This window comes from Clarias gariepinus, chromosome 21 (assembly GCF_024256425.1).
Source record: "Clarias gariepinus isolate MV-2021 ecotype Netherlands chromosome 21, CGAR_prim_01v2, whole genome shotgun sequence".
Lineage (NCBI taxonomy): Eukaryota > Metazoa > Chordata > Actinopteri > Siluriformes > Clariidae > Clarias > Clarias gariepinus.
Genome location: NC_071120.1, coordinates 2,728,965 through 2,742,500, shown reverse-complemented (window position 1 = coordinate 2,742,500; position 13,536 = coordinate 2,728,965). Strand labels below are relative to the sequence as shown.

The 13,536-nt window shown below is 43.5% G+C and overlaps 1 protein-coding gene across 7 annotated transcripts in view; it reads left to right on the top strand.

The window, feature by feature from the left end:
* acacb (acetyl-CoA carboxylase beta) overlaps positions 1-13,319 on the top strand; it is a 35,474-nt gene extending 22,155 nt beyond the window's left edge. For all 7 annotated transcript variants that reach the window (XM_053480777.1, XM_053480778.1, XM_053480779.1 and 4 more), the window contains 24 exons: positions 780-917; positions 1,053-1,143; positions 1,238-1,345; positions 1,571-1,627; positions 1,732-1,773; positions 2,252-2,623; positions 2,747-2,950; positions 4,238-4,393; positions 4,511-4,633; positions 4,754-5,023; positions 5,398-5,495; positions 6,220-6,340; positions 6,443-6,553; positions 6,682-6,825; positions 7,089-7,209; positions 9,391-9,487; positions 9,586-9,682; positions 9,773-9,908; positions 9,995-10,172; positions 10,267-10,379; positions 10,468-10,622; positions 10,746-10,916; positions 11,089-11,225; positions 12,071-13,319. In XM_053480777.1, coding sequence (XP_053336752.1) covers positions 780-917; positions 1,053-1,143; positions 1,238-1,345; positions 1,571-1,627; positions 1,732-1,773; positions 2,252-2,623; positions 2,747-2,950; positions 4,238-4,393; positions 4,511-4,633; positions 4,754-5,023; positions 5,398-5,495; positions 6,220-6,340; positions 6,443-6,553; positions 6,682-6,825; positions 7,089-7,209; positions 9,391-9,487; positions 9,586-9,682; positions 9,773-9,908; positions 9,995-10,172; positions 10,267-10,379; positions 10,468-10,622; positions 10,746-10,916; positions 11,089-11,225; positions 12,071-12,200 — 3,370 coding nt within the window. In that variant the 3' untranslated portion in view covers positions 12,201-13,319. The remainder of the gene's footprint in view (positions 1-779; positions 918-1,052; positions 1,144-1,237; positions 1,346-1,570; positions 1,628-1,731; positions 1,774-2,251; positions 2,624-2,746; positions 2,951-4,237; positions 4,394-4,510; positions 4,634-4,753; positions 5,024-5,397; positions 5,496-6,219; positions 6,341-6,442; positions 6,554-6,681; positions 6,826-7,088; positions 7,210-9,390; positions 9,488-9,585; positions 9,683-9,772; positions 9,909-9,994; positions 10,173-10,266; positions 10,380-10,467; positions 10,623-10,745; positions 10,917-11,088; positions 11,226-12,070) is intronic.
* The last annotated feature ends 217 nt before the right edge of the window (positions 13,320-13,536 follow it).

The window sequence follows — 13,536 nt, the reverse complement described above, 5'->3', positions numbered from 1 at the left end:
CAGCATTTAAAGGGGATGGAGTGATCATTCAGAAAGGCTTCTTAATTCGTTTAAGTGACAGTTATCATTGTAATTTTTTAAGGAGTAATTTACACTTAATCTGAATAGTTTGAGCTCCACGCAAACGTGAACGTGTCCTGTGTACTAGTGCAGGCAGAGTGTGTATCAGTGGGGTCCAGAGAATAGAAGTTGTTGTTTGGATAATCGGAAACTACAATTCCTGTTAATTACCTACATGATAACATTAACCAATTAATACAAATACATCATCTAGTTACATGAATATGACTTCAGTTAGTCCCCGACTTATGAACATTCGAGTTTCGAATTTCCGCATATAAGAACGGACCGCGGTTATACAATCATTCGTAGATGTAAACAGATCGCAGAAGTAGCTCACGTGTATTGTAACATTTATACGTGATACCAACATTTACAGTTATATACAATATTTTTAGTGCAAGTGAATGTATAAAATGTCTCCTTATTAATATATATATATAATACAATAGTGCATGTGTGTGCGTGAGTGCTTTACATTGTATATATTTGTGTCAAAGGCGTATAAGACTCACTTTGTCAAACTTAAGAACAAATCCGACTTAAAAACATGCTCTCAGTGCAGAACTCGTTCGTAAGTAGGGGACGACCTGTAGTGTGTAGGACACGTCTGTGTGTTCTGTCGTCTGTGTAGCATCTTTATTACAGTCAGCATGCTGTTCTTTCCATCACTAACACCCACATTCTACACACACACACACACACACACACACATGCAGGTTGCCAGCGAGCGGCTCGGGCCAGTTTGATTCGATACCACGTCAGGGCAGCGAGCTCTTCCTGGAGGGGGCGCTGTCTCCTCCCTGTCAGAGGATGGGAGCCATGGTGGCCTTCCGCTGCTTCGATGACTTCAGAAGGTGATTACTGTGTGTGTGTGTGTGTGTGTGTGTGTGTGTGTGTGTAGATCTTATACACTTGTATGTTGTGTTACACTTGTGGTGGCATGTAGTCATGTTGTAGCCATGGTGATGCTCGTGTTTGTGCGTGTGCAGGTGTTTCGATGAGGTCATTTCCTGTTTCGCCGACCCGCTGTGTGAGGGGACGCTGTTCTCAGAGACGGTCTATGATGAAGAGAGCATTAAGGTAAAAACAACACGGATTTGCACAAACACACAACCACACACACACACATTGTGGTGTTAGTTGTCAGTGTGTATAACGGTGCTGATGTTTGCAGAGTATGAGGGAGAACCCCATCCACATCATTAACGTCTCCATCAAGTCCGCCGACACCGAGGACGACGACGCTCTGGTCACCGAGTTCAGCGACTTCGCTCAGTCCAAAGTCAGTGTGTGTTCTCTGGCTCGGGTCTAAATCTCACACACACTCTCACTTCACACCTTCAGCATGACGCTCCTGAGGTTTACATGTATTAAGTCGTTCTATTCACCCGTCAAAAACTTTAGACAGATGTTTTCTCTCTCTCTCTCTCTTTTCAGAAACTTAGCACTGAGAGTATTTTTTATGTTTATTACTTTTATTATCATCATTACTGTTATTTCCTGACAGAAAGTTGTGCTGTACGAGTACGGAATCAGGAGAATCACCTTCCTGATAGCACAGAAAGTAAGAAATCATGGTTTATTCCTCAACAATTACTGACATCATTTAAACTCTACATGAGGAATTAATGAATTAATCCAAATCAACATGTTCTTGTTTTTTTATAGAGGGAGTTTCCTAAATTCTTCACATTCCGAGCCAGAGATGAGGTACAAAAAAAAAAGACATTTATTTCAATAAAATGTTATTTGTATAGCGCTTTTAATGATGAACTTTGTCTCAAAGCAGCTGCAGAGAATGATGAACAAAAAAAAAAAAACCTAGATGTTAAACAAAATCATCCTTTAGTGAGGAAGGAAAAACTCCCCTAGATGGTATGAGGGAGGAACCTTGAGAGGAACCAGAGAGGAACCTTGAGGTGGAAAGGAATTAGTGTAGCTGCCGTTCATGATATTAGATGATGTACATTTAGATGATGTGCTGGAGTACGAGGTCATGGGAATCATGTGTACGTCAGGTTTAAGAGATCTTTCTTAAGTCTACTTTTAAACTGAGGGACTTTAAACTGTGTATGAGACCTGACGTCTATTCCAAAGCTTAAACGTTTTAAACCTTCACCATGTACCATTCCAGCCATGTGACGTTACAGTAGAGTGTGTGTGTGTGTGTGTGTGTGTGTGTGTTTAGTTCCAGGAGGATCGGATCTACCGGAACCTTGAGCCGGCCCTGGCCTTCCAGCTGGAGCTGAACCGGATGAGAAACTTCGCCCTGACCGCCATGCCCTGCGCCAACCACAAGATGCACCTGTACCTGGGCGCGGCCCGCGTGGAGAAGGGCACCGAGGTCACAGACTACCGCTTCTTCGTCAGAGCCATCGTCCGCCACTCGGACCTCGTCACCAAGGAGGCGTCGTTCGAGTACCTGCAGAACGAGGGCGAGCGTCTGCTCCTGGAGGCCATGGACGAGCTGGAGGTGGCCTTTAGCAACACGCACACGCGCACGGACTGCAACCACATCTTCCTCAACTTCGTCCCCACCGTCATCATGGATCCTGTGAAGGTCAGGAATATCAGATCTGTGTCTCGTTCCCAAAAACATTAAAATATAGTCCTCAGGTACGGTGTGTCCTGATCGGCTGGTGGTGCGTCATGTATTAAAGTTGATGTTGTGTGTGTGTGTAAGATCGAGGAGTCGGTGCGCTCCATGGTGATGCGTTACGGTCGGCGTCTGTGGAAGCTGCGAGTGCTGCAGGCGGAGCTCAAGATCAACATCCGGCTCACACCGAGCGGCGGCACCGTCCCCATACGCCTGTTCCTCACCAACGAGAACGGGTACTACCTGGACATCAGTCTCTACCAGGAGGTCACGGACACGGCCACAGGACAGGTACACACACACACACACACACACACTTAGATCTGTGAAAGTCAACACTAGCTATGGAATATTTTAGTAATGGAGTATTCTACCGAGGCGATAGGGTCTCTCAATCACACCACCACACAGGACTAATAACATCTTTTTAAACTCCTAACTGGACAATCATGGACAATCATGGACACATTCATACACACTACATATTTATATTTTCATTTCTGGACCATTGCACAAGACACTTTAATAAGTCACTTTTTATGCATATATGCACAACCACTGTCACTTTCAAATTTTATATATATACTTTTTTCTTCTATATTTATATATTTTGTAATATTTTTATTAGGGCCTTATTTGTACAGTTTATTTTACTAGTTAAAATAATTTTCTTTAGTATTTATTTATTTATTTATTTATTTATTCATTTTTAAAGTCACTGACGGTTGTCTAAGCATTTCACTGCATATCGTACTGTGTATGACTGTGTATGTGACAAATAAAATTCTAATTTGACCAAAAATTGAATCGATTAATTAAGTAATCGGATAAAATGTAATTTTGCTTAATTAAACAGCAATGTAAAATATTTATGAGAAACAAAGATTGCTTTTCTTTTTAGAAAAATCTATTATTTATTTTTTACATGCATACAGACAACAATAAAAAAAAAATATATTATTATTAAATTATTATTTTATATTAAATTATTATTTTATATTGTCATTATTCACAATACAAGGAATATATTAAAGTTAAAGAGATGAATTAAGTGCATTACAGTGCTATACATTCTTATTTTAAAGCCTTTTCTCAGATGCAAAACTAAAAAAAAGTTATTTTAAATGACTTCAAGTATCAAAAAAACTAAGTCACACATTAAAATAAATATTAATATATTTTTATCGCTCCCTTCCATTCTGTATCTCGCAACAGAACGCTACCTCAAATCAATACACACTAACTGTTTGCGTCTCCTTCCGCTTTGTGGGTGACGTCAGCGCTTCTTCTTCGTTGGTGTTTACTGGCGGCATCCGGAAGCGCGCTGTGTCACGGCAAACAAATAATTACGCAAAAACATAACGCAAGCTTTTAAAATTAATTAAAAGAAGCTTTGAGGCAGAAGATTTTATTTTTTGTAATCGAGTTACTCAAGGAATCGTTTCAGCTCTAAAGTCAACGACTGATACTGAAATCACTACAAAATAATAACAACACTCTTAAATCACAGTGTGAGACTGCAGTTAGTCCAGAGAGAGTGTGTGTGTGTGTGTGTGTGTGTGTGTGTGTGTGTTTCAGATCATGTTCAAGTCGTACACAGAGAAGCACGGCCCGCTGCACGGGATGCTCATTAACACTCCGTACGTCACCAAGGACCTGCTGCAGGCCAAACGCTTCCAGGCCCAGAGCCTCGGCACCACCTACGTCTACGACTTCCCCGAGATGTTCCGACAGGTGTGTGTGTGTGTGTGTGTGTGTGTGTGTGTGTGTGTGTGTGTGTGTGTGTGTGTGTGTCAGAGTGTTACATCACTTTATGTTCACCTTTATGCTCCGTGTCTCTGTCTGTCTCAGGCTCTGTTTAAGCTCTGGGGTCCGGGAGACAACCACCCTAAAGACGTCCTGCTGTGTACCGAGCTGGTGCTGGACCCTCAGGACCGACTCGTCCAGATGAACCGACTGCCGGGAGACAACGAGGTATCACATGACATCGCCAACTGAGATCACAAAGCGTACCAAGTGATTTATTATTATCGAATGATAAATCTCAAATCGTCCGCACCCGGACGTGTCCCTACTATCTGACACCGTCTCCAGGTGGGCATGGTGGCGTTCCGCATGACTATGAGGACCCCGGAGTACCCCGAGGGGCGTGACATCATCGTGATCTGTAACGACATCACCTATAAGATCGGCTCATTCGGGCCTCGGGAGGACCTGCTGTTCCTGCGGGCGTCGGAGTTGGCGCGAGCCGAGGGGATCCCGCGCGTCTACATCGCCGCTAACAGCGGGGCGCGCATCGGCCTGGCCGAGGAGATCAGGCACATGTTCCAGGTGGCGTGGGTCGACCCCGCCGACCCCTACAAGGTGAAACGGATCAGTACTTGTACACTGATCACAGTCTGAGTTCGTCTCTATAGGACTGAATTACAGTTTACTGTCTGTCCTCTAAGTCTCTGTCTGAACCAGTCAGGACGTCTCCAGACGCCTCTGCTACATTTTGATGGATATAGGAGTGGTTTCAGGTTTTAAGAATGTTGAGACATAGCTCTTACTCCTACTCCTAAAAGTAGGACCAGAATTACGCCACTGAGAATTTTCCCACAGTTTTAGGAGAGATGTCCGACTCTCAGACGTTTAGTAAAGACAGGTCCTGGACTCAGGTGGGCGCTGTTGGTCACTCACTGGTTTGTCTCTCACTGGTTTGTCTCTCTCTCTGTTTTGTTTTTCTTTTCCTGCAGGGTTTTAAGTATTTATATTTAACACCTCAGGACTACACACGCATCAGCTCCACCAACTCCATCCACTGTCGCCATGTGGAGGAGGGAGGAGAGTCCAGGTCAGTCACCAGTCACACCGTTTGTTTATATTATAGTTACTCTTACTGGTTTGTCTTTTACACTTTTACATATTGGGCAAATATGTCTTAATTCTAAAATACTCTCAAATAAGAAGATAAACTGTCAAAATAGTCTGCCTTCTTATTTATCTCTACTAGTGGCTGAGGAGTGCAAAACCAAAATAACAAAATAACAAAACCAAAAAGGAAATAACAAAACTGAAAACAAAAAAAATTCAAACGCAAAATAAATTTGAAAACAAAAAAACAAAACTAAAATAACAAATTTGAAAATGAAATACCAAATGAGAAAACTCAACAGATCAGTTAAACTGGATAAGATCGTTATAGTTTGCAGACAAAATTCTTATCACTGATTGGTCGAGACATCTGTCACTCAAAATCAGCCGTAAGGATTTCATGTACAAACCACGCCTACCTTTTCTGGTTTGTTGATCCTTATCACTGATTGGATGAGACATCAGTCACTCAGGACATACACTGCAGGACATACACTGCAGGACATACACTGCAGCCTGACGGCGTTTACATGTCATGAAGCTTCAGGATCCTGTATGTCCTGAGTGACAGATGTCTCTTCAAATCAGCGATAAGAATTTAAGTCACAAACTATAACTTCCTTTTTCAGTTGTTGTTGTGTTTTCTCGTTTGTTATTGTGTTTCTGGATGTCGTCATGTTTTCTGATTGATGTTGATGCTGTAGGTACATCATCACTGACATCATCGGGAAGGAGGACGGGCTCGGTGTGGAGAACCTCAGGGGCTCGGGGATGATCGCGGGCGAGTCGTCACAGGCGTACGAGGAGATCGTCACCATCAGTCTGGTGAGAGCCGAGAGAGTGTGTGTGTGTGTGTGTCTCGTCCTGGATAGATCCGTACAGGGCTGTGTGTAAATATGTATGTGTGTGTGTGTGTGTTGTGTGTAGGTGACGTGTCGGGCGATCGGTATCGGAGCGTACCTGGTGCGACTGGGACAGAGAGTGATCCAGGTGGAGAACTCTCACATCATCCTGACTGGAGCTGGAGCTCTGAACAAGGTGATGATTTATACACACACACACACACACACACACACACACACTCTGCACTGTACACCTGACTCTCTCCCACTCATCATCACTACATGTTTACTGTGTATCTTATTTATTTATGCGCTGTGGTTCAGGTTCTCGGGCGTGAAGTCTACACCTCCAACAACCAGCTGGGCGGCGTTCAGATCATGCACAACAACGGCGTCACACACACCACGGTGCCGGACGACTTCGAGGGCGTCTTCACCATCCTGCAGTGGCTGTCCTACATGCCCAAGGTGTGTCTCACACTCAGAGGGAGACATCCTGAGGACTAAATCCTCAACAAAACAGTACTAACTCACACAAACTGTTGATACAGTGTCTGTTATTTACATTAATAAATCCTCTTCTACTCCTGTTCATCTGTCTGTCAGATCACTCAGGGTTTTGTGCATTAATATTATTACAGTCAGTCCCAGCTGTGTATCATAGTACAGATTAAAGTTTCTCGTATCGTATCTATGATGTGTGTGTGTGTGTGTGTGTGTGTTGTTGTTAGAACAAGCACAGTCCTGCACCCCTGATGCCCCCGACTGACCCGGTGGACAGAGAGATCGACTTTGTCCCTACCAAGGCTCCCTACGACCCTCACTGGATGCTCTCTGGACGTCCCCATCCCAGTAAGAGACACCTTTATTAAAGAAACATCACAAGCTTTATAATTATTATATTTATTTATATAGACCACGCCTTGTGTCATCTCTAAATAATCGTAGTAAGATGAAATTTTTAGCTTATTTTTTTTCCCCAAAGTCTTTCTTATTGGAAATTTAATCTTGATTGATGTACGTGCGTACATATATACGTACATGGTATAATATTTTAGTTCTACCTATTCTCCCCCCACTCGCCCCACCCTATAAGAAAATACAACAGCAGGTCACAAACAAATACAAATCAAACAAAAGAATAATAAACAAACAGGAGAATAAATCTTTCATTACAGATGTAATGGATCTGAATCTATATCTCCAAAGTGGCTCTAAACTATCTGCTGGATATAAAGTTCATGAGTGAAAGACTTTATGTAGTAGTGAATCATTTCTAGATGAATAAAGGTCACGACCTCTTGAACCCTCATGTTGTGTGTATTTGTGGCTCACACTCATAATGTTTGATATAATGTTATTATAAATCCACAATAATACAGATATAATCACCTGACGTTGTGTTAGATCTTCATATCACTTCCAGCTCTGGTGAACGTTACATGTTTGTATTTGTTGTGTGTTTGTGTCCTGCAGGACTCATTAACCTGAGCCACTCGTTTTTTTAGGGAAATTAACTTTATATAGATATTATTATGACTATAACAGACACTAAGATGAAACCTATTGTACTGTTTCTCACAGAGTTCTTCACTGAAATGTTTATCAAAGTCACGTTTTTGAAACAAGTTACATTTTTTAAATTGGCACAAAATAAAAGCTTGTGTGTTCCCGGTCAGAACTGACTGGTATGATATGATGTATTGGAGACAAAAACCCTAACGTACACAGGGAAAAAATTATATTATAAATATAATGCTTGACTAATACACTGTATGACCGTATTTACAATTATAAAGTAGCCCTGCTGTCATTTCTACGACCCCCCCTCCCCCCTGCAGGGGTCATATCAATTACCCTGATGTCTCTCAGGAACACCATCAGTCAGGTTGTCTCTGTTCCCGATATAACACGTCTTCACATCATATGCTGCCCGTATCTTTACACCACACTAAGCTGGTTTGTTTGGGATTTACTGTACTGCTTAAAGACAACGAGACGCTCATCAACAGTGATGTCATGTCCTGGTTTGTGGTAGAAGCTCCACCCACTTCTGACACACCTCCCAGTTTGTCTCGTTGACTCAGTTTGTCTCGTTTGATGACTGCTCTTGTCATCAAAGCGAATCACACGTGACAGGATGTGGATGGTCTGTAAAGACATTGTAGTGTGAAGAATTTCCTGTTGTAGGATCTGTAGACACCACACAAAAACATCACACCTGAATAGGATCCAATATTCACTGGGTCGGCCTCTTTCCTGGTGTTTCCATAAACTCTTCTCCCCTCCAGGTTTGTCATGTTATCAGTAACAATAGAGTCCTTGAGGAAAAGATGAAAACAGGACTTGATATCATTTATTTGAGATACGGCATATCTGCGTAGTGTTAGGGTTGGGTTCACTTTTTGGACTGAGAGAAGATCACACCTTCAGCTTCACAAGGTCTTCCTCATTAGTGTCAGAGTCTTCCTCATTGAGTTATACTTTGTGTCATCATCAACCTCTGACTCTTCCTCCTCTAAACCCTTCACACAGTCACACCTGTCTTCTCTCCTCCTCCTCACATGTACTCACGTCACTGAACTGTGAGTCAGGCTGTAGATACCAGAGCTGTGTGAAGGTTGTGTGATTGAAACGATGTTTGGTTGCATTTTTTTTAATGTTTTTGATAGGTTCCCATGCAGGTTGCCATGAAAGCCAAAAAGAAGGGCATAAGAAGGGTGCTAGAACACTAAGTGTTCTCTTACCCATTAATTTCCAATGTAATTTTTTTAACACCATGAGTATATAAAAGTTTCATAAAAAACACATTTTCATTAAAATATTTCTATTTTATGTGTTCAAATGCCACGTGCGAACAAAGTCATTAAACCTCACGAGAAATGAATAAAGTTTACTGCACTTTTTTCGAGAGGAAACATGTAAATCGGTCAGATTTGACCTGAACACATCATGAGGGTTTGATCCAGTGAACACACGACTTTAATAATGTTTATATTATTATCATTATTTAATCCTGTATCGTGTCTGTAGGTGTGAGGGGGGCGTGGCAGAGTGGCTTTTTCGACCACGGCACCTTCATGGAGGTGATGTCCACCTGGGCGCCGACTGTGGTGGTGGGCAGGGCCAGGTCAGATTACCTACAATCCCCTTTACTTTTCCACCTTATATAAAATACTGTATTGTGTTCTTTAAAAAATAAAAGCTGAAATGTTGTGCGTGTTACAGACTGGGAGGGATTCCACTCGGGGTCATCGCCGTGGAGACGCGGACCGTCGAGGTCACCGTCCCAGCAGATCCAGCCAATCTGGACTCAGAGGCGAGGGTGAGTCTCACACACACACTGAGACTATCTGATCTTTGAAGTTCTTCACCCTCTCAGGACGTGTGTAATAAATAACGTGTTGTCCTACAGATAGTGCAGCAGGCGGGACAGGTGTGGTTCCCGGACTCGGCGTATAAAACCGCTCAGGCCATTAATGACTTCAACAGAGAGAAACTCCCGCTCATGGTGTTCGCTAACTGGAGGGGTTTCTCCGGCGGCATGAAAGGTGCAGTGGATCTCTCGATGACATCATGACGTCTGATAGACGATGTCTCGTGTCTAATATTAGTGTCTCCACTTCCTGTTCGTCAGACATGTACGACCAGGTGCTGAAGTTCGGCGCGTACATCGTGGACGCCCTGAGGGAGTTCCGTCAGCCCGTGCTGGTCTACATCCCGCCGCACGCCGAGCTGAGAGGAGGATCATGGGTAGTGATCGACCCCACCATCAACCCGCAGTACATGGAGCTCTACGCTGACCGGGACAGCAGGTGGGGACACGAGACACCGAGTATAACTTCATTCAGTCATGGACACACTACTGTACGTGTGTGTGTGTGTGTGTGTGTGTGTGTGTGTGTGTAGGGGAGGTGTGTTAGAGCCAGAGGGCACGGTGGAGATCAAGTTTAGGAGGAAGGATCTGGTCAAGACCATGATGAGGATCGACCCCGAGTACTCGCGCCTCAACCAAGCGCTCAGTGAGTGTACGGGCCTCTTACACACTGTGTGTGTGTGTGAGTGTGTGTGAGTGTGTGAACATGATTTATTATTGATTGTGTGTTCGAGGTTCTGCGGATCTGAGTGAGAAGGAGCGCGGCGAGGTGGAGGCTCAGCTTAGGACCAGGGAGGAGTTCCTGCTGCCCATCTACCACCAGGTGGCGATACAGTTCGTCGACCTGCACGACACACCCGGGAGGATGCAGGAGAAAGGCGTCGTCACGGTAACGAACACCGGACCGTCTGAGCGACCAGGGTTTATTTATCTAAACACTATTTATCATTAGTCCACAAGTCCTACAGTGGTCCGGTTTAAAGGTCCGCTCTGGTCCTGTGATTATTTTCAGGACGTCTTGGACTGGAAGAGCGCTCGGTCCTTCTTCTACTGGCGTCTGCAGCGCCTCCTGCTGGAGGAGAAGGTGAAGAGCGAGATCGTGCAGGCCAACAGAGACCTGAGCAACGGCCACATCAAGTCCATGCTGCGGCGCTGGTTCATCGAGACCGAGGGGACGGTCAAAGTGAGACCATTACATCGTGTCTTTGTTATTAGCAGAGTGAAACTATGTGTGGATTAATTATTAATTATTGTCTCCGAACCTCCTTCACAGTCTTGTTGGTAACGTGGTCGTGTGCAGGTTGTTGTTCAGGAGGTGAAAAGTGTTGATCAGTGAATGTGTGTGTGTTGACCAGGCGTATCTGTGGGACAATAACAAGGCGGTGGTGGAGTGGCTGGAGACACATCTGTCTCAGCAGGACGGAGTGCGCTCTGCCATCAGGGAGAACATCAAGTACCTAAAGAGGGACCACGCCCTTAAATGCATGCGCAGGTAAACAACACGCCCACAAACAATTAGATAAAAGACCTGACACGCCTTTAAACACATCTGGAGGTAGACAAAATTAATTCATACACATCTGGAGAGACCCAGGATTAATTCATACAAATCTGGAGGAAACCAGAATTAATTCAGACACATCTGGAGGGAACCAGGATTAATTCAAACACATCTGGAGGGAACCAGAATTAATTCATACACATCTGGAGGGAACCAGGATTAATTCAAACACATCTGGAGAGACCCAGGATTAATTCAAACACATCTGGGGGGAACCAGGATTAATTCAAACACATCTGGAGGGAACCAGAATTAATTCATACACATCTGGGGGGAACCAGGATTAATTCAGACACATCTGGAGGGAACCAGAATTAATTCAGACACATCTGGAGGGAACCAGAATTAATTCATACACATCTGGAGGGAACCAACACACCCTCAGATAAATAGAGATATAACTAACACGCTCTCAAACACATCAACAGGTAAATAACTAACACAGCCTCAGACACACACACACACACACACACAAGTTAAAAGCCATGTCTTCAGCCACATGTGCTGTTTTTTTGTTTTTTTTTTATAAATCAATGTGCAGCGTTTAATAAACAGAAATAAAAGTAATAAACATATAAACTAAGCTCAGGATTAAATCTGTGTAAAGGTCAAGAGTTCATGTCAGGTGTGATGCACATTCTAAGCTTAAGATTAGCGTGACTTATTATGTCTCTCTGTCTCTCTCTCTCTGTCTGTCTCTCTGTGTCTCTGTCTATCTCTCTCTGTCTGTCTCTCTCTGTCTCTCTCTGTGTCTCTCTGTGTCTCTGCGGTTTCAGTCTCATGGAGGCGAACCCAGAGGTGGCGATGGACTGCATCATGCACATGGCTCAGAACATCACTCCGTCTCAGAGGGCCAAAGTCTCACACCTGCTGGCCACCATGGACAACACCACCAGCACCAGCTAACACTCTCTCACACACACACACACACACACACACACACACACACACACACACTCACTGGTCAGCTCAGTGCCAGTATCAGCGGGCGTTCATTAGCGTCAGTGGACATTCTGTCTGTCTGGAGGGAGAAAAGGAACGAGGACGTCTCCTGTACACATATCATACGCACATACACGCTCGAGCACGCACACACACACACACACTAAACACTGAAAAAGCCACTTGAGGTCACACTGTGGGCATTTCACTTCACTTCAAAGACTGAAGGTGTTTGATCTCTCAGTGTCCTGTGTACTGTACCAGAGTCGCCTTGAAATAATCAACGCACAACACACACACACACACCTCTGCTCACTCCCATCAGCGCTGTGTGAATGTTATACACCTTTACACCAGAGGTGGCGCTCTTCAGCAATGCCAAGTTTAAACCAGAATAAACGCACAAAACCTCATCAGCATTAAAGCTCGAAGCCGAACAGAGCTCTAAGGTTCACAACCTGATTGTTTTTATTATTATTATTATTATTATTGTTTTATTGTGTTTAACCCCTAGTGTGTATCAGTGTATCATTTCACACTGTAGTGTAGACGGTGTGTTTACAGACACACATGTGTTCAGGGAACCTGGTGCCAAGTTTTAACAGACGTAGCAGTGTTATGACGAGAACCACTCGCTCCTGTGTGAAGCAATAATCTCTTTTAAACGTGTTTGGCGTTTTTCTTCTGCAATAACTCAGGTTTAGTTTTTTTAAAACATAAATAAATAAATAATGATGTATTATGGAAAGAAAAGAAAAGAAACGTTGCCAGTAAGTGCCTTTTAGCTCATATCAGTGAGAGGAAATAAAAATCCTAGATGCTGGAGAGAAGCGTTTCATGTCCTGTCGAGTTTCTCACGCGGTTAGTGTTTACACCCAGATCAGCGGTGACGGCTGGAGTTCAACATGAATAGCGCTCACGTTCAATAGCGCTCACGTTCAATAGCGCTCACGTTCAATAACGTTTGTTTCACTACAAGAATTGTGTTTTTAAAACAAACTATGTTGTTTATCCAGATGTTTTTAAGAAGATGACTGTCGTATGATCTACAAAAGTCTCAAATAAAACCAGTTTCTATACAGACTTGATGTTTCGTGTTTGTTTGATGATCCTTTACGTTATTAATTAACACACAGTGGTTTTTCTCCTGATGTCAGCGCATCTATATCCATCCATCCATCCATCCATCTAGGGAGCTTCGTAGTCCACATAGAGGTGGTGGTGATGATGGTTGTATTCATGCCCATTTTGACGACAGTGGTACCTCCAGTCAGCATTCACACATTACGGGAAATTTGTG